Below are 22470 nucleotides of genomic sequence, written 5' to 3'. Positions count from 1 at the left end.
GCCAACATAATGTTTTGTTCTATTCTTTACAGGGCTGACAACATTTCCCCAAAATTCCAAATTTAACCAACGTAACGCAACCATGGCTGCCAAACATGTGGAGATTCAGACTAATCAATAAGGGGCTCTTGATGTGTCCTGTAGCTGAATTAAGGAGAACAGCCGTAAACATGGACTGATGAGAACAATTTGTTTGTGCTGTGTCACTGTCAGTCCAGTGGATTTGTATTTGTGATGGTTTAGTGAACACAGGTAGTGCGCACAGGTACAATTATGAGCAAGAGAGAGATAATGTGTGTGTGTGTTTGTGCGCATGTCTATCTATAGTTATGCGGGCCAATTTTGGTGTTATACCATCATTGTGAGGAGATTTTGGCTGAGCCCCACAAATCCAAAGGGCAGTTTGCGGGTTAACGCTTGGTTTTAGGGTTACGCTTAGAATTAGGTGAAGGTTAGGACGGAGGGCTAGGAAATGCATTATGTCAAACATTGTCCTCACAGCTATAGCGAGACGTGCATGTGTGTGTGTTTAAGTGCCGCTCTCTCGCCCCGGCTCGCTTCATGGAGGGAGGGAGGAGCATCGCAGCCTGTAGGATGCGGGGCTGCAGATCGGCTGGTGAAGCCAAACCAGCACCTGTTCCTGGATGGAGATGCAACATCCCGGATGTGAGAGAGGCAGCATCCTGTAGTTCTATACGTCGGCTGTGAGAAGCCGTCGCACATATACATGCGTAACGTACGTATTTAAATATGATCTAGCCGATAGGCAGTGGCCGGACAGGCGGTGAAGAAGAGAGCTCGCTGACGGACTGTGCGTAATGCTGAGTGGACAGCAGTATTTCTCGCCCTGTGTTCCAGCCTAGACGGGCTCCTGACAGCAGCTTCGCATTTCCTCTGCAGTGCAGCTCGTCACCAGAGCCCGATGCGCTCCGCCGGACCGAGCCCGTTCACTTTGATGCCGTCCAAGCCGAGCGGAGCCTGAGCCGAAGGATGCAGGTGAAAAACCAGATCTGCACCGAGCGCAGCAGCACCGACGACCCGGAGCAGGATGACAGCCAGAAGAAGACCTCGTGCTTCTCCAACATCAAGATCTTCCTGGTGTCGGAGTGCGCGCTCATGCTGGCTCAGGGCACGGTGGGAGCCTATCTGGTGAGTTGCTGTGCCACAGCCGCGGTGCTGGTGCGGAGGAGACGCGTCGCTTCCCGGTGTCTCTCCGGCGCCCTTCAAACCTTCCCAGGGAGACGGCGGGTAGCGACGCGGCGCTTGCGCTGATGCGGCTAATAATCATGTTATTCCGATCACATCAGAATAATCCCATCGTCCAGTGAGCGCGGGACGCGGGGCTCTCACTGATTGATGACTTGCTGCGTATGATCCATCAGGCCTATGCACCATCCGCACGACACACAGCGCGTCACCGCGGCCGTCGGCTCCACGTTGTTGCTGGAGAATTCTCTATGCGTATGTACGGTCAGAGGGTGAGAGCAGGTTATGAAACACCGGTGGGGACACTGGCGCATCCAGTCTGCCGGCTCATGCTACAGCCACATGCTTCAGTAGCGCAGGAGGCCTTTGACTCTGGAGGATACAGGCCTATAGGAGATGACGTGATCACCACAAGAGAGACAACACCTTATTTTGTAATTTAAGAAAAGATGCATTTTTTTAACTAATTATTTAACACTGGATTATCTGTGACAGAATAACACTAATGTGCTTCAGATGATGGAAGATTCGTTGCAAAGGCTGTGATAGTAATGATTGATCTTTATGGTGTTGCCAAATAAGCCTCAGCCAGAGCAGCCGGTAATGCATCTGTGGTGACATTTACTAGAGAATTGGCCCAAACACTTCCTGTAGATCTCTAAACCATTGTATTCAGGGAGCTCTTCAGACAAACAAGGGATATTCTCCATTTTGTCCTGCATTCTAAAATAATTACTTGATTTGAGATGTTTTGATACTACTAACAAATGTAGTTTGACAAGAGGATGGGGCTGAACGTATTTATATTGATGTCAGGAATGTAACACCTCTACTTTATGAGTTATAGCTTTTAAGAGGCTACAGTGAAAGACATTAGAAATGCTTATAACAGCTCTGTGGAAAAGCATTTTTAAACGTGAAAGGGTGACTCAGTCCAGGAAAACAAGCAAAAGACCTAAATATGGCCATATAGACAGTAATACTTCACATTTTGGTTAAAACATGTTTTGTGCACGTCGCAAGTTTAAAGTGCATTAAAATGCTCTTGCAGTGGAAGTTTCTCTTTTAAGGCAGCATCCCAAAACAAATGTGCATCTTTAGCAAATCCCTCTGCAGACTAAAGCACTACAGAAACACTGTGTGCCCTCTCTTGTATAAAATATTGTTTGTCATCATCTTTTGTTTCCTGTCTTTTTGTCACTCAGCCACTTTTTTTGTTCACCGTGGCCATTTATTTTCTCCTTCTTTTCAATGCATAATTGTTTTTTAACAAGTAAATTACCTTAAAACAAAACTAAACCCTAAAGGCGTGTAACACGAGAAAGCTGTTATAGCTGAAGGTCAGTGGCTGTTCTCCTTCAGTATCCGATGTGATCCCACATGCAACTTTTAAAAGTAGCTAAGTCTTTGTCTTGTTGTCCAGAGGTTGTGACCTCTGTGTCAGAATATTGCAAGAACACTGGACACAAACAGAATGTTCAGTAAAGTCATTTTCACAGTAGTTAGTTTAATGATCTTGTAGTGGTGCCAGAATGGTAACACAACTAGCCCAACGTTCCACTAAAAGAACTGTGACATCCATTTCAACATTTCAGAAATGAAGTACAGATTGTTCATTGATTATTTTCTCAGCAGTTTTCTGGCTTTGTCCAGATGTCTCTGGTGGCGTACCAAGGTCAGGCAAAGGACAGGGTAACTAGGTTGAGGGCATTTCACCTTCAGCATTAATAGAATTCATTGCCTCTTAATAAACATATTGTCGATGTCTGCCCTGTGATGGACTGGTGTTCAGGTTGGACCGCCTCTTCCACAATGTCAGCTGGGATTACCTTCAGCACAACCCTTGATGGATGCATATTGTAGATGTAGGACTAGTTTACCCAGAGACAATCTATTTCTTGAAAAACTACAGAAAGGTCAAATGAGGTACAAGCTGCTTTGTGGGCTGTTCTTGACAAATTAGAAGTGGTATTTTCATACAAAGTACTTAAATTGCCTGTCAGAGCAGAACAATTGAGTTGAGTTATGATTAGTTGATCAACAACTTGTTATCAAATATTTTTGTTCTCCAACTGCTAAATTGTTAATTTGAAGCTTTTATTTGTTTTAATAATTAAAGAGAATTAAAGCCGTTGGGAAATGTTGACAGGCATTTTATTAAATGAGCGATATTTTATTGAGTAAATAAAGAATGAAAACAATACTTAGAAATTCAGATTTCGCTGCTGTTTGAAAAGATTAAAACAGGATAGGCAATACTGATATAAAAGTTAATGGATATGACGCATGATCCATCTTATTTACCTGGATAATCATCGTAAAAATGGTAAAATCAAGAAGTCTTGGGAATTATACTGCACCTTTAGCTGTGGATGGATGATTAATACAAAACGTAATAATTCAATTCAACTTGTGAGTCCTATATCAGCACAGAGTTGATGTAAGGGCCAGTGTGTCGCTTACACACAGCGAGAACACAGCTGGTACAATGTGTTTGTGTCTGCTGCATAATTAGAGCAGCTGTACCAGGTTTCTTGCCTGAAGCCACACACATGCACTTATCCCCCTCTCTCCGGGCTGGCATCAGCTTAGCCTCGGGGTTGTTCTGGGAGAAGGCGGGGGAGTGTGGGGATGAAGATGTTGGAAGCAGAACAGCCCGCAGAACGGATCAGCCTCTGTGAGGTATCAACAGGTCACTAGTGGCTGGTACGAGCTCTGGGGGAATGGCAGATGGCTGGGTTTATACTACTGCCCTTCTACTGAATACCACCTGCAGCTAAATGTTCTGCCTCAATACTTTACACAAAAATAATAACTACTGTATATAAAATTACATTTATAAACCCTACAAAATAAGTGGCTGTGGTTTAATCGACAGTCCTAAATGGTTGTAAAAACACTTCATAAGTCTTGCTCTCTCTCCCTCTCTCCACCAGGTAAGTGTTCTAACCACTCTGGAGAGACGCTTCAACCTGCAGAGTGCCGATGTGGGCGTCATCGCCAGCAGCTTTGAGATCGGTAACCTGGCCCTCATCCTGTTTGTCAGCTACTTTGGCGCCAAGGCCCACAGGCCCCGCCTCATTGGCTGCGGTGGTATCGTCATGGCTCTTGGGGCGTTGCTGTCCGCCCTGCCGGAGTTCCTGACCCATCAGTATGAGTATGAGGCCGGAGACTCCTGGCACGCCGAGGACGGCAGGGACATCTGCTCCAACAACTCCAGGTCAGAAAACCGAGACTCTGGGTTTAAATGTGGCAACCGAGCCAACACCAACATGATGTACCTTCTGCTGATCGGAGCCCAGGTTCTGCTGGGCATCGGAGCCACACCTGTCCAGCCTCTGGGAGTGTCCTACATCGACGACCATGTCCACAGGAAAGACTCCTCACTGTATATAGGTGAGTCCCACTGAGCTACAACAGAGACACAATTCTATTTACATAGTAGCTATTGTTTTATTTTAAAATGAGCAACCTTCTTTTTTCTTACCATAACCTCAAGCTGAACTGAGGAACTAAACTAAAACATCTTTATTATCTCTGAGTGGATTTACAGCTTCTTACATTGGAGCAGCCCTCACTGTTGGCTAAAAGCTCTCTCGTCAGCTCTGCCGTGATACATGTATAGTAGAAAGCTGACTCAAAGATCACAGAAGCCACAGAAACAATTGTGATGTGATGAATGTGTTACAAGTGGGTGGATGCTGAGCTAATAACCTGGATAACAATATGCTGTTTAATGAATCATTCCGCTGTACTATTAAAAAGATGAGCCACTGACTGAAGCCAGTTCAGATTTCGACACTGAACCGGACCAAACAGCACAAAACTAGTGTTAATTTCTCTATCTGTAAAGATTAAACTATGTTGTGTTTCGATCAGCAGTGTTAATGCTTGAACTGTATCATAAGTGACTACAAATCTATGAGCCAATCTGAATGAGACGATTGAAATCTGCAAAGTGATTTGTAATTTCCACCTGCAACAGTGGTTACATTTGTGCAGAAGTGAATGAAATCCTGAGCCTGGCAGTCACAGTGGCAGTGGTTTACTCCACAGTGTTGTTCTTCTCTTCTGGGGTCTTTGATGGGACATGTGACACCTGATGCTCATTTCTTTTTCAGGAAAACTGTTTATTTACTGGAATCAAATTTGGCATGTAAGAGGCTGCTGAACATGTTGCTGGATGCTAGTACAGTCAGCAACACCAGATGTCTGTCCCTCCGCAGCAGAGGATGTGCACAGGTGGGGTAGAATAAATAATGCATAGAGTAACTTTGACCACATCATCCAAAACAACACTGGTCCTTACATTTATCCGTATTGGGGGAAGAGTGTGATTGAAAAGTCCTAGAAAAATACAAACAGAAAAGATCTTCGTAATCTGAACGCAAAATCCACTGGCAGCAAGATTTTTCCGTCCTCTTCTTAGGTTGACATTGGATGTAATAAGAAGCAATGCCTACTGGCTCAGTAAAACCTGAATAATCACAGTATCTATCAAAGTAAATTGATGATTATGTTGGCATAACTGAAACATGATTGTGAAATGAATCCTTCACCCATGAACTAAATGATCCAATGTCAGTAATGAACAGAGGATAATTTCAGAATTACAAGATTGCAATATTATATTAAACAAATGTACAGATATAGTCTTTACAATTAGTCATAATTAGTCGGACAATGGTCGACGTATCCTCATCCTGTGGAGCAGGTGACAGAGAGAACAGGAGTTGGGAGTTATGGCAGCCTGTTGGGTTGCGTAACTTCTCCAAATGATGGGAAAGGAGGGATGAAAAGGAAAAATCTAAAAATAATTCTTTGAGGATAAATGCAAATTATCATGTTAACCCCAAGTGCTCCCCCAGAGCTTAGTGCTGAGTGCTGTGGTGTTTCCAGAGCGGACTTCCCAGAGATCCCTTGTCAGTCAGCATGTTTGCTGATGTGATACATTTGTCCCTTGATTTACTTAAAAGTGGACGTGTTTCAGTTGATGACTCACTTGCTTGAACTTCTTCAGCCTCATTTAATACCCCAGCTCATGCCAACTGCTCAGCTCGACTTCTTCATACTGAGCTTAAGCCTGTTCTGAACAGTATCAAGCCTCAGCCTATCCTGCCCTCTCCTCTAGCCCAAAGAAGGAACCCATGTGTCATGCAGCATCAATGCTTGTGTGTGTGTATGTGTGTGTGTATGTGTGTGTGTCCTTGTGCCAGGGTCCTGTTTAGTGAATGTGACTCACAGGTTTGGTCAGATTGTAAATAAGAATACCGTAACACATTTTTTTGAAATTTTACATATAAAAAACACGCTACTATCACTGTTATGTTATTGTGCAGCCTCTACATCCAGCAGGCGACATGTCTCTAAGCTACTGTACCTCACTGTATTGATTTGCTCCGATAATTAGTTTAGACGATGGATGGAAATATCGCTGGCTGTTAAACATGTTAGTTACTTTATGGGATGCATGAGCCTATCAATACTTTATTTTGCTCTACTTTAATGCACCACAATGTTGCATTGTATTTAGAGGCTAGTCTCAGCCCTGGGTGCTATATGCAACAACAGATGATACATTTTAACGCTTCATTCTTTGATATTGTTTCTACCAGCTGGTGTCTTGAAACAGCTCATTTGTTAAAAATTGTGTTTGTTGCAATGACAAAATAATATCTAGGGTTGGCAATCCTGGAAAAACTAGAAAGAGCAGGCTACACTTAGCAAGAATGCAACCATTACATCCCAGCCCCTCCATCGGCCCCCTCTTCAAATATATGGCCCCAAAACACTTGAACTCACACTGTCTGACAACTGCTGGAAGCCAACTTTTCTGTGACTCGCTCAATAACTTGTGTCTATCGTCTCTGCTTCAGTGGTGTGTGTCTCTTCGGCTGTTAAAGACTCCAATCATGGACAGTGAGAGCACGGTAATTTCAACAAATAAGTATTACATAAAAAACGTATTAAACCTACCTTAACAGTAGGTTGTGAGCAGAAGGTAACTACCTAACCATTTCAGAACCCATATCCTGTATTCATTATTGAGAGGGAAGTTGTGGTTGTGGGGCCTCTCGTTTGTCGGGGCCCTTGAGCAAAGCACTTTAGTCCCCAACAAGTTCAGAGGCCGCTAGCAGAGTACTGTGGTCACACCTAAGAGGCTGACATAACACACATTAAAGTCTGTCTGCCAAAGTTGTCAAGGCAACAGTACAGAGAGAAGCAGGGAGGATTTTCTCTACTGTTCCTCTAACTGCTCGGCGACCAGGGAGTAGCAGAGCTCCATCCGGGCAGATGGAGAGGCTGAAACAGAGGACTAGAGAGAAGAAACAACAGTCTCCTATTATGACTAAAACAAAGAAAAGATGTTGGCGCAGCACATGAATTATCTGATAACATATCTGAAATATGTGTTAATGTACTTTTATTATAATAATTAATTAAATATTTTATTATTATTATTATTATTATTATCTGATGACTGAGAAAATGTGTTGCAAAAATGTACATCAGATTGTATTATTATTACTATTTATTTAGCCTTATTTCAGACTCATAGGTCCATATAAGTAGAAAAACAAAATAAAACACATGGCAGGCAGGTTGGTACAGCAGGTCAAACAGTCAAAGAAACTGAAATAAGGTTAGAGCATTGTGCAATAACAAATGCATGCTCTATATTTTGCTTGTCATATTATTATGTTGACTCTTTTGCAGTACAACATTTTCTCTCCAATCTAACATATTTACTTGGTACTTGGTCTGTAGTGGATCACATGAACAGGATTTAAATCCTCAGTTTTTCTTCCCTTACCCATAATGCATCATTTCACCAAGTTTTATGGTCATCCCATTTGCTACTCTTGCTAACTTACAGATAAACAAACAAAAAAATGCCAATGAAAACATTTACTCCTTGGCGGAGGAAGTCACTGGTTATTGTTATCAGCCCTAAAATCCCATATTTGGAGGTTGGCTACAGGACAGCCAAAGTCGGCTAACTAACCCGAGTCACGACGGTCCCTGATCCTGGTCCGTTGGTCCTTGTAGACTGTAATTATTCACATTACAGTTTATGACACTGATGTCACACGAGGCAGCTCATACAGCCAATTGTCATCTGTTTTACCTTTTGACTTTTTTGTGCACATTGTAATTATCCATTTAACACAAAAAAAACATCTTAATACATCATGCAGCCATAACTGATAACAACCAACCACTGTGTACACATGACATTAAGCAGTTGTACATGCTTTAGTTTTTTTTTATCCAACCATGCTAATGCATCATTAAGCACCTATGTGCTTTAAAGTGCTAGTTTTTTGGCCACAGTGAGGCTGGTTGCACCTCCTCTCAGTCATCTCTGCTCGTTCCTGGCCAGTTGTATTGTTCCTGCTTGCGTTTCAGTATAGACCTCTTGCAGGGTGAGAAGGCCTGCGGTTTGTACTGTTCATGCTTTGATCTGTACACTCTCTGCCAGCAGCACGGAGAGAGGAGCAGATAGGAGAGGAGGGGGGAGAGGAGAGGGAGAGGGAGGAAGAGAGGGACGGACAGAGGATGGGGAGCAAATGAGGCTAGCACAGCACCACACAACCCACCCTACCTCCTGCTTGGATAGAGTCCAACTCATACCAGATGCCTGATGCTAGACTGTTAGACACTTGATATTTCTATAATTTTAGAACATTTAAAGAATGTACTGAGTTTTGAGTGAGATTTACTATGTTACCATGCAGGTCACGCTAATATCAGTCATAGTAGAAAAACAAAGACAACTCATCGGTTACTAATATTTTTCATGTTTCCAGGTTGCTTTGACAAATCTGTAACTCAAATGGGATTTCTTTGGGATCGTTTTCACATATTAGCAAGTTTTTATATTCAATGGGCGATATGGCAAAAAATGATATAAAACAAATCAGCCACACTTCACTGAGGCACATAACTCTGCGTAGGTCAACAAGTGACTCTGCTCCTCTGATGTTTTTTAATCAATCACACGTAGAGCTGATCCTTATTAAAACCTGCTGGATTCATATTTATGTTCCTGGATAAACGTGGCGTTGCTTATTCTTCTGCAACACTTAATTATTATTATTCAGAGGATTAAAACCGCTTAAACTATGAACATGGCGGAAAACATGAATCAATAACGTTCTGTCATTGAATCTATGCAGAGTTGTCCCCCTCTCTGCAGAAGCCGAAACATTAGCATGTGTGCTACATGCTCCTACACTGTGCTGTGTGTCAATCTATACTGACTCTATTCCAGTCACATGATTGGTTCAGTGCGGGGCTATTCTCATTGTCATTGGCTGTTTGTGTTGTCTATCAAAACATGGATGGTATGAGTTCTATCAACATTAGAGACCATGTCTTATATTTCTAGAGAGGAAATTTGATATCGCGATTATTATCTTTACTGTTTTATCGCCCAGCTCCTTTTGACTTTCTCCACATTTTTGTAGCATTGATGTAACTTATAAGCGTGTCACAGTCCAAATGTAATAGTGCTGGTGTGTGTGACTGTAATGTGATGGACAAAAATTAACCATGATTGATGGTGATGCATAATGAATGATGCTGGGTTACTATTTCATATTCATTTTTGGAATTTTTGTGGTTGTGAATAATTATAATACCAATACTCATAAGTTTTTATTCTTTAACGTAATAACCCATGAGTAAAACCACACATTGAACATCTCTAAAATGGAGATTAATATTTAATATCAAATGTCAACCTGATGGTTGCTCTACAGGAAAAGTTGACCAAAATTTGGCCGAGATTACTCTCTTTAGACCATGAATATCTGCTCCAAATTCTGACCGATCAAAATATTAAAACTAGATTATGGCATGGCTTTTTGCTCTAAAGTTAAAATTAACTGTGTTGTTCAGTTGGACTTTAAGTGTAAAAACTGTTGATCAGTGATGACTGGATCCGACAGTGTGGTCGGTCAACCAAAGACAGTCCTTAAAGAGGTACCACTATTTATAGCTTTTCTACCCCTCAACTGAATTTTTATTCATGCAAACACTATATTTTGTACTGAAATCTTGACTCAGACTCTGGTAACATGTCCACTGCTGTAAAATATGTACCAGCTCAGTACTAAGTGGATTTAGTTTTTCTGTAAGAAACTGTCTAACATCTCCCAAGCTTCTTCCTTTGACACTAACAGATAGCCTTTTTTTCGTTTCTCTCCACCACCCCCAGAGATACTGCCTGTATTGCCAACCCAGGCCTGTTGATTGCCATGGTTACCTCCCACAATGTGATTGCTGGGTCTTCTGTTATAGCTATAGCTAAATGCATATAGCCCCGTCCTTATACAGTATTTACAGTATGAGCTATGTGCAACTTTGTATTTCAGCTGCTTCTTTTTCCTTGTCTAAAGGGGGGGCGGGGGGGGGGGGGGGGGGGTTTGACAAGCTTGATGTGTGAAGACACATTTGTATTGTAAGAAACCCCCTGAATAATGCAACACGACAGAGGAGCAGTTAGGAGTCGTTTAGCAAACATCTAACCAGATGATGAAATATTAAATCAGCTGCTCTCCATGGGGTCACTAACAAACCAGATGATAGACGAGAGGCTGCTGTGTTGTGGCCAAAACCAAAACTGCCTCAATGAGAGACTGAGGACATTGGGAGTAATAGAGTCCCCCAGCATGCACCTATCCTTTATCTGCTCTCCGTCATTACCTTTGTTCTTATATGTGTGCATCCAGTCAGGGTGAGCCAGAAAGCAGGCTGCAAAAAGGGTAAAGAGGTTATTCTTACTGGTTATTGTCCATGAAAATATTGTCTGAGAGAAGGTTTCCACAATTGTAGTTTAGCTGGCTGTATACTATTTAACAGCTATCCATCTAATAGTTGTGATACTTAAGTCTACACAAAGTGTCGAACTGACTGACAGGCCAACAGAACAATGCAGCGCACCTACTGTATTTTGCCATCTTTAGTTCCTTTTTTAATAGAAAGTTGGCATTGGTAGTAAATACCAATGCAAATATCTATTTGTATCTATCCACATGGAAGTTTCGAGCGTCTATTTAATATTTAACCTGCAGCTAGATCAGCTCTGCCAAATACCTTATAAAAGGAGGAAATGGCTTCCCAGAGAAAGACCAACCTGCTCCTGAGCTGTGTTGACTATAATGTACAGGGTGGACTGTAATTAGATTATTGATTGCTGTCTACCGCTTGACTGATACCCAAGGCAAAGGCAACTAACCCTCCTATCTATTGTATCACTCCCAGAGCATCAAACAGAAACACATTTTCAATTAGAGTATTCATGCTCTGTGCATTTTTACAGTATGGCTTTTGCTTTACATCTTAATGGGGTTTAGTATGTGGTGCTGTGAAAATGTTTGTATCTTGTTAATGGAAGATGTAAATCTTGTTTTGCTACAGAATGTACATTCTAGTGTTTTGTGAGTACCACTGCAACACCACTGTGCATTGACTCAGAGGGCTATTCAGATGCCTCCGGTTTAATTGGGTGTCCACGAGTTCACATTTCTCTGTTGAATGACAAAAGCAGATTTCTCCTCTTGGAAACTAATCTGTGAAGTAAAAAATGAAGTGCATTCATACACATTCACATACATTTTGCTCCAAGCACTGTGCAGCTTAACAGAGCCAGTAAATTCCCTGGCGCAAGTGCGTGTTAAGTCAAGCTAATCGTTATACCTTTCGCAACATTGGTAATACTTTGACAAGCTAGCAAACCCCCCTTGGACCTTCTCATTGTACTGAATGTGCACATCATCTTAAACTGAGCTACAGCAGAAATGTTTAACACCTGCAGCAGTGTGCCAAATGGCAGAATCAACACAGTAATTAAGTACTGTAAAGAGCTGTGTCAACTGAGTGTAATATCAGCTGAGCCTGTGGAGCTCGAGGGGTCCAGCTCTGGGTCAGTCCCCCTCCCCCCGCCCCGCCTCATAACTTACCCTCTACTCATCGCTGTAATGCGCATAATGAAGCTCTGTGAGGCTTGAAGTTGAGAGTCCTCTGCAGCAAAAAGCGTTTTCACTCTAGTGCAGCTATTATTCTTCCACTGTAGGACAGCAGAGGAAGGAATGGACGCTGACTCAGCACGCACTGTCCGTTAGGTCCGGCTCAGGTTGTTTTATGTGTGCACCTTTTAGGAGCACCTTTGCCAAGATACAAAGTACCAGTGATTGAATATTGCCATAATGTGAGTCTGAGTGAGAAATTATTCATGTGCTGGCAGTGTGACCAGGTAGAGGAGCCCTGTCTCACACGGTTTGACCTTGCCTCTGCTGCACTCATTACTGCTGCACATGCACAGATGAGGGGACGGCACTGCCATCAGGTTAGGCTTGGAACTACTGGATTTGTATTGTTATTCTGTGACAGTTTTTGTCACTACGGCACATCCCCATCCACACATCGTTGGTAATTAATTTATCAGCTGATAATTGTATTTTAAGACTCTGTATTTTTACGTATAATAAATTAGCAAGATATATATATAAAAGTAAATAAGAAGTTGACCATAATATACATACTTCACCTATTGAACAGAGGGCTTTAAAAGAGTATGCCAGCTTTCAGACTTCCAGTACTTCCGGCACAGGAGCCCTGCTCAGCCCTCACATTAAAGTGGTAAACGAAATATCCCGGAAAACAAGACGAGAACAAGAAAAAGATTTGTCCAGCTGCTAACTGCGTCTTTCCGAAGTCTTTCCCACCTGCCTTTTACTCACACTCTCATTCGCATCTAAGAATACGAATAATAACTTCTCCTTCTAAAATGTAACAGTGGTTGACTGGAAATCCTTTAGGCTGCAAATCTACTTTTGTTGGAAGGGAAATGATAATTTAAAAGTCCAGACCAACCAATAAGAGCCTTCATGTATGGACCTGACTCAAGCATATACAATCTATGTTTTTACATCACTTGAGTGTGGCTGTTATGGGCACTTTAGAGAAAACATAAAACAACATAAAACAACTTCACAGTGAATCTAGGAGATCTTATCTATACTAAACACAGATCATGTATTTAAAACTTGAAGAATCTATCAGCAGTAAGCAGTACAATCAAAATAGAATCAGTCTCTCCCTTTTTAATGTTATTTGAAATAATTTAATTACAGCCACTTTGAGCAAAAAAATGTTGAGGTAAAAAATAGGCCGTCAAACACAAGACTAGTATTAAGTAGTTACTGGAGTTGCTGCAGAAAGAGAACTGCAAGCTGCTGCTGAAGAAGCATCTTTTTCAACGTCAGGACAATTCTGGACACAAGCTTTCCTTATGATGCAAAAACAACTTACTTTATACAAGTTTGTGTTTTCTATGCCAATACTCATCTCTTGGACTTTTTACACATATCCCGATTATATATTTGCTTTCTTACTCATGTTAATTGTCAGTTTTTAGATAATATTCTGCCTAGATTTCCTTATCCTGCTGCTCTTATCTTGGTAGTGTTCCTCTCTTTGGGGTGGTGGATAGTCCTTTTGCTTCTCAGGTACAGGTAACATCTGAGATGCTGTGAGCAGCTCTGGCTCAGCTCTTTTCTGGACGTTTGCAGTTGTAGAATGGGCAATGGTCAATTACGCTCTTGTGGGGGTTTTTAAAAATGTGAGGCCTCAAGAAATGTCTTTGTTTTCTGCATGAGCTTATGCGATACAATTTTGACAAATTTCTTCAGATATATAACAAAAAACTTAAATGAAAAATGAAATACGATCCAAAAAAAAATAGCGAGCAATTTCTTTTGATGTCTGGTGAAAATGTGGCATTGTTCAAAGAATATCTCAATCAATGTGGGTGGATCCAGGGTTTTGAGTGGTTTAGGTAGGGCATTTTTTTCAACAGGTGTTTTTTCCCCAGGGAATATTTCATGGATTTTAATGAAAAAAATTCTGACTCATTAAGGGGCCTAACATCAATATCACAGTGTGTGAAATCTGGTGAAGCATGATTTAACGGTTGGACCTTGATGAACGTATTCACTCTACTGAGTGCCATGCCGTTTAACTGATATTTTTTGTTGCTGTAGTTTGTAGTACTGTTGTATATGATTGCATTTTATTCTGAGACGTTCATAATTTTCCAGGCCTTTAACAATCTCGTATATTTTGTTTTGCTGTATTGGATTCCAATATGAAGTACATGCAAATAGGCTGTGAGAAGAAGCATTACATTTCTATATAATTATCATTTCTATCTTTTTTATGTGTAGTATCATGTGATCAGCCTCAGTGGACAACAAAAGCAAAGAGAAACTTTAAAAGTTCCCCAGGGCATTATGTACTCAAACAAATAGTCTGTACAGTTAGATATCTAGCTGTTGGCTTGATATTACTACACACAAGGAGGAACTGTCAGAGCCTTTACAAAGTCTCAGTGTAAGTGGGGTGTCTCTCCCTGCCATTTCCAAACGGCTGGGTCACACAGACAAAGACTAAGCTGCCAGGGTTACATGAAAACAGTATCTGAGTTAACTGTATGTGAGACTCTACAGTTCAAAGTCTTTACAAGATAATAAGAAATGATACTATGAATTATACATTTCTGTCACACAAAGTCACATATAGCTGTTTGTCACAGGAATAGAAACAAGTGCTTCTTGTCGTGGATTTTGACTCTTGCGTCTTGGCTGAAATTAGCTTTTGTTGTAGAGAGACAAGTGTTCTGTCCCTGTCTTCCTGCACATGCGATATTCTACCGTTTGTGTTGCTGAAGTGTTAAGTGCAACAAAATTGTCCCATCACAAGTAAATACTCTTTTACAGTCATAAGTGTCTTGCTGCACATGATTCTGTGGCTCTAACTGAAAACACAGAGTGCATCTACAGCTTCTATCCTTGGTTACACTGAGGCAGAACTGCAATCACTGCACACAGTCAATACGTCCACAGAGATTTACACTCAGTCACTAATGAGCAATCAAAAGTTAATAAACCAATCCTGGGAAAATAAGCTTATCTCAGCGGTGATGATTAATAATCAATGCATTAAAAATTCATGCACGTCATGATTTGAAAATCATTGCAGTGGATGCTGTTGTTTGCAAAATATGTCAAATTACGATGTAGCAGCATTTATCACAAGTAACTGAAATTTAGATTTGTCAGTTTAAGAACCTTTGCAAATGTTATTTTACATTTTGTTAAATGTCTTTAAAGTAATATAATACTCATTAATATATAGTATTATAAGGCTAAATTCACATTAACTTTAAGGTGAATTTTCACTGCCCGGACATAATCTCTGAGGAAGTGACCTCAAATACTAACTGCTGAGTTGAACTGCTGAGTCCAAACATTAGACAGTCCTGAATCTTTCTCATGGTGGGTGTCGAACAGCTGTTGCTAAAGGATAATGTTACAGCATAAAAAAGCTTAAGTTTGATTTTCCTCCATCATGCTTATTACTACCATTAACGTCGGTAGTATCGCTTTGAGATCCACTCCAGGCTCTTACGTTATTCCACTCTATGGAGGACTCAGCAGAGCTGGTAGTGCCCACAGGGAAGTGAGGGAACGTGCAACTTCAGGGCACTGAGGATCAGACTGGCTGGCAGCCAACATTTTCTGCTGGTTCACTGCTGTGTGCGTTTGTGTGTGTGTGTGCGTGCCAGCCTGCATCACATACATTATGGATTAGTTGTCTCGTCCTGTGTTTGTCTATGATTTGACTCCTAGTGGCAGGCAGAGGAAGTTACACAAGGCTGTTCATTGGTTAGTGTTTGAGCATCTGCACTGCTGTAACCTCTGAGCTCATCTGTTACCTTACTGCTGCTCCACTGGTATCAGAGACTATGCTGATATGACCATAATGGGCATATTGTAGACCACAAACGTGCACAACTAATGATATTTCTAAGGGCTTTGTGTTTAGTGCTAAATAGCCAACATTAGCTTGCTAAATTTCTAAACTGCCCTTGTGAAAATGGTAAACATATGTTAGCATACTAGCCCTTAGCTGGGTGAAAACACGTTTATATCAGCCTTCAGCGTATTATTCTGAGTCAGATATATCAGTGACAGTAAACAGTACATGTACAGACTTTTACAGCTGGGAGCCAAGCCTTGTCTTGTTAAAAAACATTATTATGAGAACCTGGCATTGGGTATCTGGTTTTATCTGTTATCTGGCAGTCCATCTTTAGGCATATAAATAAAGGTGGACATATGCATCGGGGGTTAGGGTTGGGACCTGTGAACATAGTGATTAGTGTTAATTATTGTACAATTACACTTAAAATATGTTGGAAGAATCCTAGATTGGGTGTCTCCTAAAAGGGAATAAAATGTCCCCCAAAATGTGTATGGCTAAAACTGTGTTACATTGATTTACCAGATTTTCAAATAGAGACATATCCACGTTTTCTTTCTGCTTCTGTAGAAATGAAAGATACCACGCTGAGAACTGAAAGGGCAATTGTGCCCTGAGATTTTTCACTTGTGATAACCACAGCACCAATCATTACATCCTATTCAGAGAACTGAAAGGTCATCTCAGTGAGGAGGGAGCAGGCCTTTCTGTGCCAGGCTCTTGTTATAAACCACTGCCATTGTTCCACTGAACACCAGCCTGTACAACTGAGTTCCAATGCCTCTTACACACAGCCCTGCTCAATCTGCTGCTTACTTCAAACCTCTCAGCCTCTGGGCCGAAAGCAGAGTATCTTTTCATAGGAGAGAATTGAACTACTGCTGTTTCCCAACTGCTCTCACACTGAGAACCCATTTCCTGATAGATTATGTATGATCCTGCTGGATAACATAGTCTTAGATCAATTAACCTGTGCAACCTATATGCTGCATATTAGGGAAACAGTGATTAAATCTGTCAGTGGGAGACATCTGGTGAAATTGAACGCCCTTGGCTTGGATTCAATATCTAAACTTACCTTGAAAAGAATCCATTTGATTCTCAATCGTACTGTGGATTTAACATCAGAATTGTTCCATGGGTAGTATGCCTCATGTTACAGCAGATTTAATTAACGGGTCAAGTAATAAACTCTTTCCAGTCTTCATACAAGGCTTCCCTCTGCTGGATGATCAGGTGAAGTGCACTTATAGCTAAACTAAGCTAAAGAAAACTTAAACTTGAAGAAGATGCAGATTATATATAGAGTAATACTAACATGGAATTTGTGTGTTTGTTGCTCTTTTCATTTTAACAAACTGACATTCTATATTCTTCTGTCCTTCTATGTTTTGCAGGTATTTTATTTTCAACTTTAGTTTTCGGCCCGGCTTGTGGCTTCATCTTAGGTTCCGTCTGTACCAAAGTCTATGTTGATGCTGTCTTCATTGACACCAGTAAGTTGGCCTTTATTATTTTTCTGCATTTAATAATATTGTTTACTATGCAATAATTGTATTTTTAATTGACTGTAGGCAAATTTAGAATACTGCAACATAGTATTAAAATAAAAGCATTAAAAATTGACATAACAGTCAAAATGTTCTCCTAATCAATCCTGATTTCATCCCATTGATCTGTTAAATGTCATCATACTGCATAAAATCAGCATCCGTTCAATCATTGTGATAAACTCCCCTGCCTCTTGTTCAGGTAAGCTGGACATCACCCCAGATGACCCTCGCTGGATCGGAGCGTGGTGGGGTGGCTTCCTCCTCTGTGGTGCCTTACTATTCCTGTCGGCCCTCTTCATGTTCGGCTTCCCCCAGTCACTGGACCAGCAGGACATGGACGGTGGAGGGGAAAGTGAGCAGGCCATGCTGCCTCCTTCCCTGACCAGCGAATACCAGGGCTCCAAACCCAATGGGACCATGCGGGGCTTTGAAATAAACAGTGGTCTCACGGTCTGTGAGCATCTGAGAAGTAAGGAAGGGGGGAACAGAGGGAGCAAATGGTGAGAAAGAAATGTTGGAAAAAAAAGATAAATAACAAAATTCCTTATCTCTTGTCCCATTTTCTCTGTTTTCGCCTTCTTTATTGATTCAGTAATCCCTCGGGTCACCAGGCACTTACTCTCTAATCCGGTGTTCAGCTGCATCACACTGGCAGCGTGCATGGAGATTGCTGTTGTTGCCGGCTTTGCTGCCTTCCTTGGCAAATACCTGGAGCAGCAGTTCAACCTTACCACCTCCTCAGCCAATCAGCTGCTAGGTAGGCAGGCAAATTGTTTACCATTAAACAAGAAGTAGGTTAAGGTTATACAGGTAAAAAAAAGGAGAAGTAAAATGGCACACAGTAGAGCACATACCCCTGCAAAGGCCCAACAGTCCCCTTGACTTCAGTCCAGCTTCACCACGTGCTTGACTTTTTTCATCCACTTTTTACATTATTCCTTGGAAAGACTTAACATTTAGAAAAGTGCCCCATTCGCAACTTTTAATAAAGTAAAAAAAAATTGATTCTAATCCACACCAAATTTCCATGGGCTCTTCCCTGACCCATATGGCCGTACCACATCCTTCCACCAAGTTTTATTGAAATCCGTTCAGGTATCTTTGTGTAATCTTGCTTACAAACGCTACTAAGGAAAACACCAGTAGGATTTTATGAAGGAACAGTGGACATCCCTGTCTTCTCTCCGCAGGTATGACGGCCATACCGTGTGCCTGTCTGGGTATCTTCCTCGGGGGGCTGCTGGTGAAGAAGCTGAACCTGTCTGCACTGGGCGCCGTCCGAATGGCCATGATGGTCAACCTGGTTTCCACTGCCTGCTACGTCTCCTTTCTCTTCCTGGGGTGTGACACCGGACCAGTCGCAGGGGTCACTGTGGCCTATGGCAACGAGTAAGAGTGATAAAAGGCCAATGTGGCCAAGGAGTCTTTGCAAGGATTTCCAGTTCTACTTGGGCCTTGCTGTTGTTTTTCCACAAGAAACTATTCCAGTTATACATGACTTTCAATAACATGCAAATTGACTGTTTATTATCATTACTTTTGTATGTCCACAATTTCCATCTACATGATTACCTGCTGTATTATAACAGTACCTACAGATATAGTTGGACATTTTTGGAAATACCCTTAAAGAATTAGATGAAAAGATCAATACCACTTTCATGTCTTTGTGGTGAATATAAACCTAAAGCCAGCAGACAGTTACCTCATCTTAGCATGTAGAATGAAAACAGGGTGAAACAGCTAGCCTGGATCTGTCTAGAAGTAATAAGTGCATTTCCCAAAATAATAAAATAGTCCCTGCATTTTCATAAATCACTTTTAAGAGATTTCAAATCACACAAAATCTTTTTCTCTCACCATGTAGCTTATCTCATAATTATTCTATTAGAAACAAGATGATAAACATTATTATACATTAATAATTCCACAGTGAAAACAGGTGTGTTCTCCTTGTACTTTGTGTCTGTAATATGATGACAGACATTTTCAACTTTTACTCAAATACATATCCAGCTGTCAGAAATACTTTCTTTTGCATAATTGTTTACATTGTGCTTTTGGTGTATTACTCAGCAGATTGAGGGCTGTGTTTAATCTTAAATTAACTGATGTCCATGCATGATCAACATGATCATTTTCATTTGACGTCAACATTGTACATATACAAATGTTTATCCTCCCTAACATGACATTTGACCTCCTCCAAAGGACGCTGCGATCCTGGCAGCGACCTGAGTCGCCGTGCATCAATAACTGTAACTGCTACACAGCGTCTGTGAGTCCTGTCTGTGGTTCCAATGGAATCACCTACCTCTCAGCCTGCTTCGCTGGCTGCACCAAACCAGTGAGTGGAGATGAAAACACTGCAACCAGCTGAATTATGAATAACCACCGGACATTCATTCATTCATTCAGACAGTGGAGTAACTTGGCTCTTCCTCTTGTCTTTGTATCAGAACCTGACCAGCTGCGCGTGTATATCCAGCAAGGAGGAGGAGGCCGTGGCGCTGCCGGGGAAGTGTCCCAGTCCAGGCTGTCAGCAGGCCTTCCTCACCTTCCTGTGTGTTATCTGTGTGTGCAGCATGATCGGAGCTATGGCTCAGACACCCTCTGTCATCATCCTTATCAGGTATGAGACCTGCGGTTATACACAATCTCCACAAGAGGGAGCTGTTGGCATTTATGTCTGCGATCCTGGAAAGTCACAGTCACTTTTGTCATCTCAAGTGTAGAGGAAATTTGTCAAGGTGACGCTGGTAAAGACTAATACTAACATAATATTTTGTCTTAATCTTAAAAATTACATTGTAAGGTATAGAGTAGACAGTTAAGTAGATGTGTGTGGATGACCTAAGTAGTGGCTTATATTTGTCTACTGAATGAGTAAATAATAATAATGATGATCATTATTATTATTATTATGATCATCATTCTCTTCAAAATAATGATTTAAGAAGGGATTCTAAAGCAGTAACAATTCTGATCATATACCATCAAGATTAGTTTGTAGTTGACTGTCTCCCAGTAGTGTGTAGATTTAATCTCTTTAGTGCACTATTCTTATTCTTATTAATATTACTATAGTAACAAACTCAAGATTATCTGGTTAAACTGGTGGCTTGTTTGCAACCTCACTGATTTCAGACTTTCCTGTGTTTGCAGAATTCCGCAACTATTACTACCAAGAGAAATAATGTCCAAAAGTACAAAAGCAGTCAAAGTTTGCAGTAAACTGGAATTATTATTTCACTGCAGATGATCATCTGTTGAAGTATAAATGAATGCTTGCTGAGATGCAGCATTCACATCGATGGAACACTTTGCTCATCCCAGATGTTTTTCTGTTTCAGAACTGTAAGTCCAGAGCTGAAGTCTTATGCCCTTGGGGTTTTGTTCCTGCTGCTGAGACTTATAGGTACGAAACTCAACATTCCCTTCTAATGCTCCAGTCTTATTGTACACTTATATCCACAGAGAAACAATCATTTCATTTCTGTAATGACTCTCACACCATTTTATTTGTCCTTCCTGTAGTTTTACTCTGTATTGTAAACTTGCAATTTTTCATCTTGGTTAAAATGGACTTCATTGCTATGTCTGTGTGAATATAAAGGAAACCTCAACTCTAACAGGTTATCTGTTTGACCCATTGACCTGCTGTCTGTCCACAACCCTAGGCTTCATTCCTCCCCCTCTGATCTTCGGCATGGGCATCGACTCCACCTGTCTGTTCTGGAGCTCAGTGTGCGGTGAGAAGGGAGCGTGCATGCTGTACGACAACGTGGCCTACAGGCACCTCTATGTCAGCATCGCCATCTTCCTCAAGTCCTCTGCCTTCATCCTGTACGCCACCACATGGCAGTGTTTAAGGAAGAACTACAGGAAGTACATCAAGAACAGCGAGGGGTACCTCACCCCCACCGAACTCTTTGCTTCCAACGTGACTCTGGACAATTTGGGCAAGGAGATAACGCAGAACCCGGCCAACAGGACAAAGTTCATATACAACCTGGAGGACCCTGAGACATGCAACAACATGGAGTCAGTTTTATAGTGGCGCTATGCACGGGGACTGCAGGCTGGAGGTGTTAGTGTGCAACTGACCTGATGTGCAATGTTTCTCTGGTGTTATATTGATTTAGAAGAATGTCCTCAGTATGGGTCTTATCTTCTTCTCACCCAAACATCAAACACAATGGAAAAAATATCCCAAATTATCCAATTATACTAAATTTCTTATTTTGTTTTCTGATACATGTTTAAGTTTTTGTTTAGCTTTTTTCACCTATTTAACACCCAAGTAGGGATTGACAGCAAACACTGGGAGAGAAACAAGAAATTACACTTCAACTAATTTTAAACAGGGATGTAGTAGTAACGTGTTTTGCATCATTTTACCAGGACACCAACAGAATTGTTTTCTTTACAGATTTAGATTTAGTACAATCTTCAGTTTAGATGAACTTCAGACTCAGAGCTGTGTAAGAAGCAGAAATTCGTTGTTCGTCAGCTTTTCATTGACAGTTTATTTTCCTTTAGAAGGAAATATTTCTCAGGTCGTCAAGTCAGATAGAAAGAATAAGAGTTAATGTGATTGTTCGCTGTCAGATAAAGCATTTTAGCTTATTTTTTTAGCACTTTTCAAGAACATACAGCTGTAGTGCAAGTGGAATCATTCCATTCAGGGAGTTTCACTCTTGTAATTGGCTCGACAACCCCACCAAATCATTAGTCACACAGTTAACTTTAACACACTGAGAGGTCATACCTCTCTTCTAGCCACATCATTAAAGATTTGTGAAATAAGGGACAGATAAAAGACAACATATCTACTGCTCTACACCAAAACCAAATCAATCAATTTCCAAAGCATTTAAAA

At 41.2% G+C, this 22470-nt stretch overlaps 1 protein-coding gene across 1 annotated transcript; it reads left to right on the top strand.

Annotated features, from left to right (window-relative positions):
- The first annotated feature begins 990 nt into the window (after positions 1–990).
- LOC132999057 (solute carrier organic anion transporter family member 3A1-like) lies at positions 991–21645 on the top strand. The gene is made up of 10 exons (XM_061068838.1): positions 991–1149; positions 4143–4602; positions 17433–17531; positions 17788–18057; positions 18181–18345; positions 18779–18977; positions 19800–19935; positions 20048–20220; positions 20942–21006; positions 21269–21645. Exons 1-10 carry the CDS (start codon positions 991–993, stop codon positions 21643–21645), a joined length of 2103 nt encoding a protein of 700 aa, XP_060924821.1.
- The last annotated feature ends 825 nt before the right edge of the window (positions 21646–22470 follow it).

Source organism: Limanda limanda, chromosome 3 (genome assembly GCF_963576545.1).
Source record: "Limanda limanda chromosome 3, fLimLim1.1, whole genome shotgun sequence".
In the NCBI taxonomy this organism is placed as follows: Eukaryota; Metazoa; Chordata; class Actinopteri; order Pleuronectiformes; family Pleuronectidae; genus Limanda; species Limanda limanda.
The sequence above is the reverse complement of the archived record's forward strand: the minus strand, read 5'-3'. Positions and strand labels throughout refer to the sequence as shown.

Coding starts and splice junctions, on each gene's coding strand:
- LOC132999057 (XM_061068838.1), top strand. CDS start 991: ATGCAGGTGAAAAACCAGATCTGCACCGAGCGCAGCAGCACCGACGAC. Junction 4,603..17,432: donor AGACTCCTCACTGTATATAG/GTGAGTCCCACT, acceptor TATGTTTTGCAG/GTATTTTATTTTCAACTTTA. Junction 18,978..19,799: donor ACTGTGGCCTATGGCAACGA/GTAAGAGTGATA, acceptor CCTCCTCCAAAG/GACGCTGCGATCCTGGCAGC.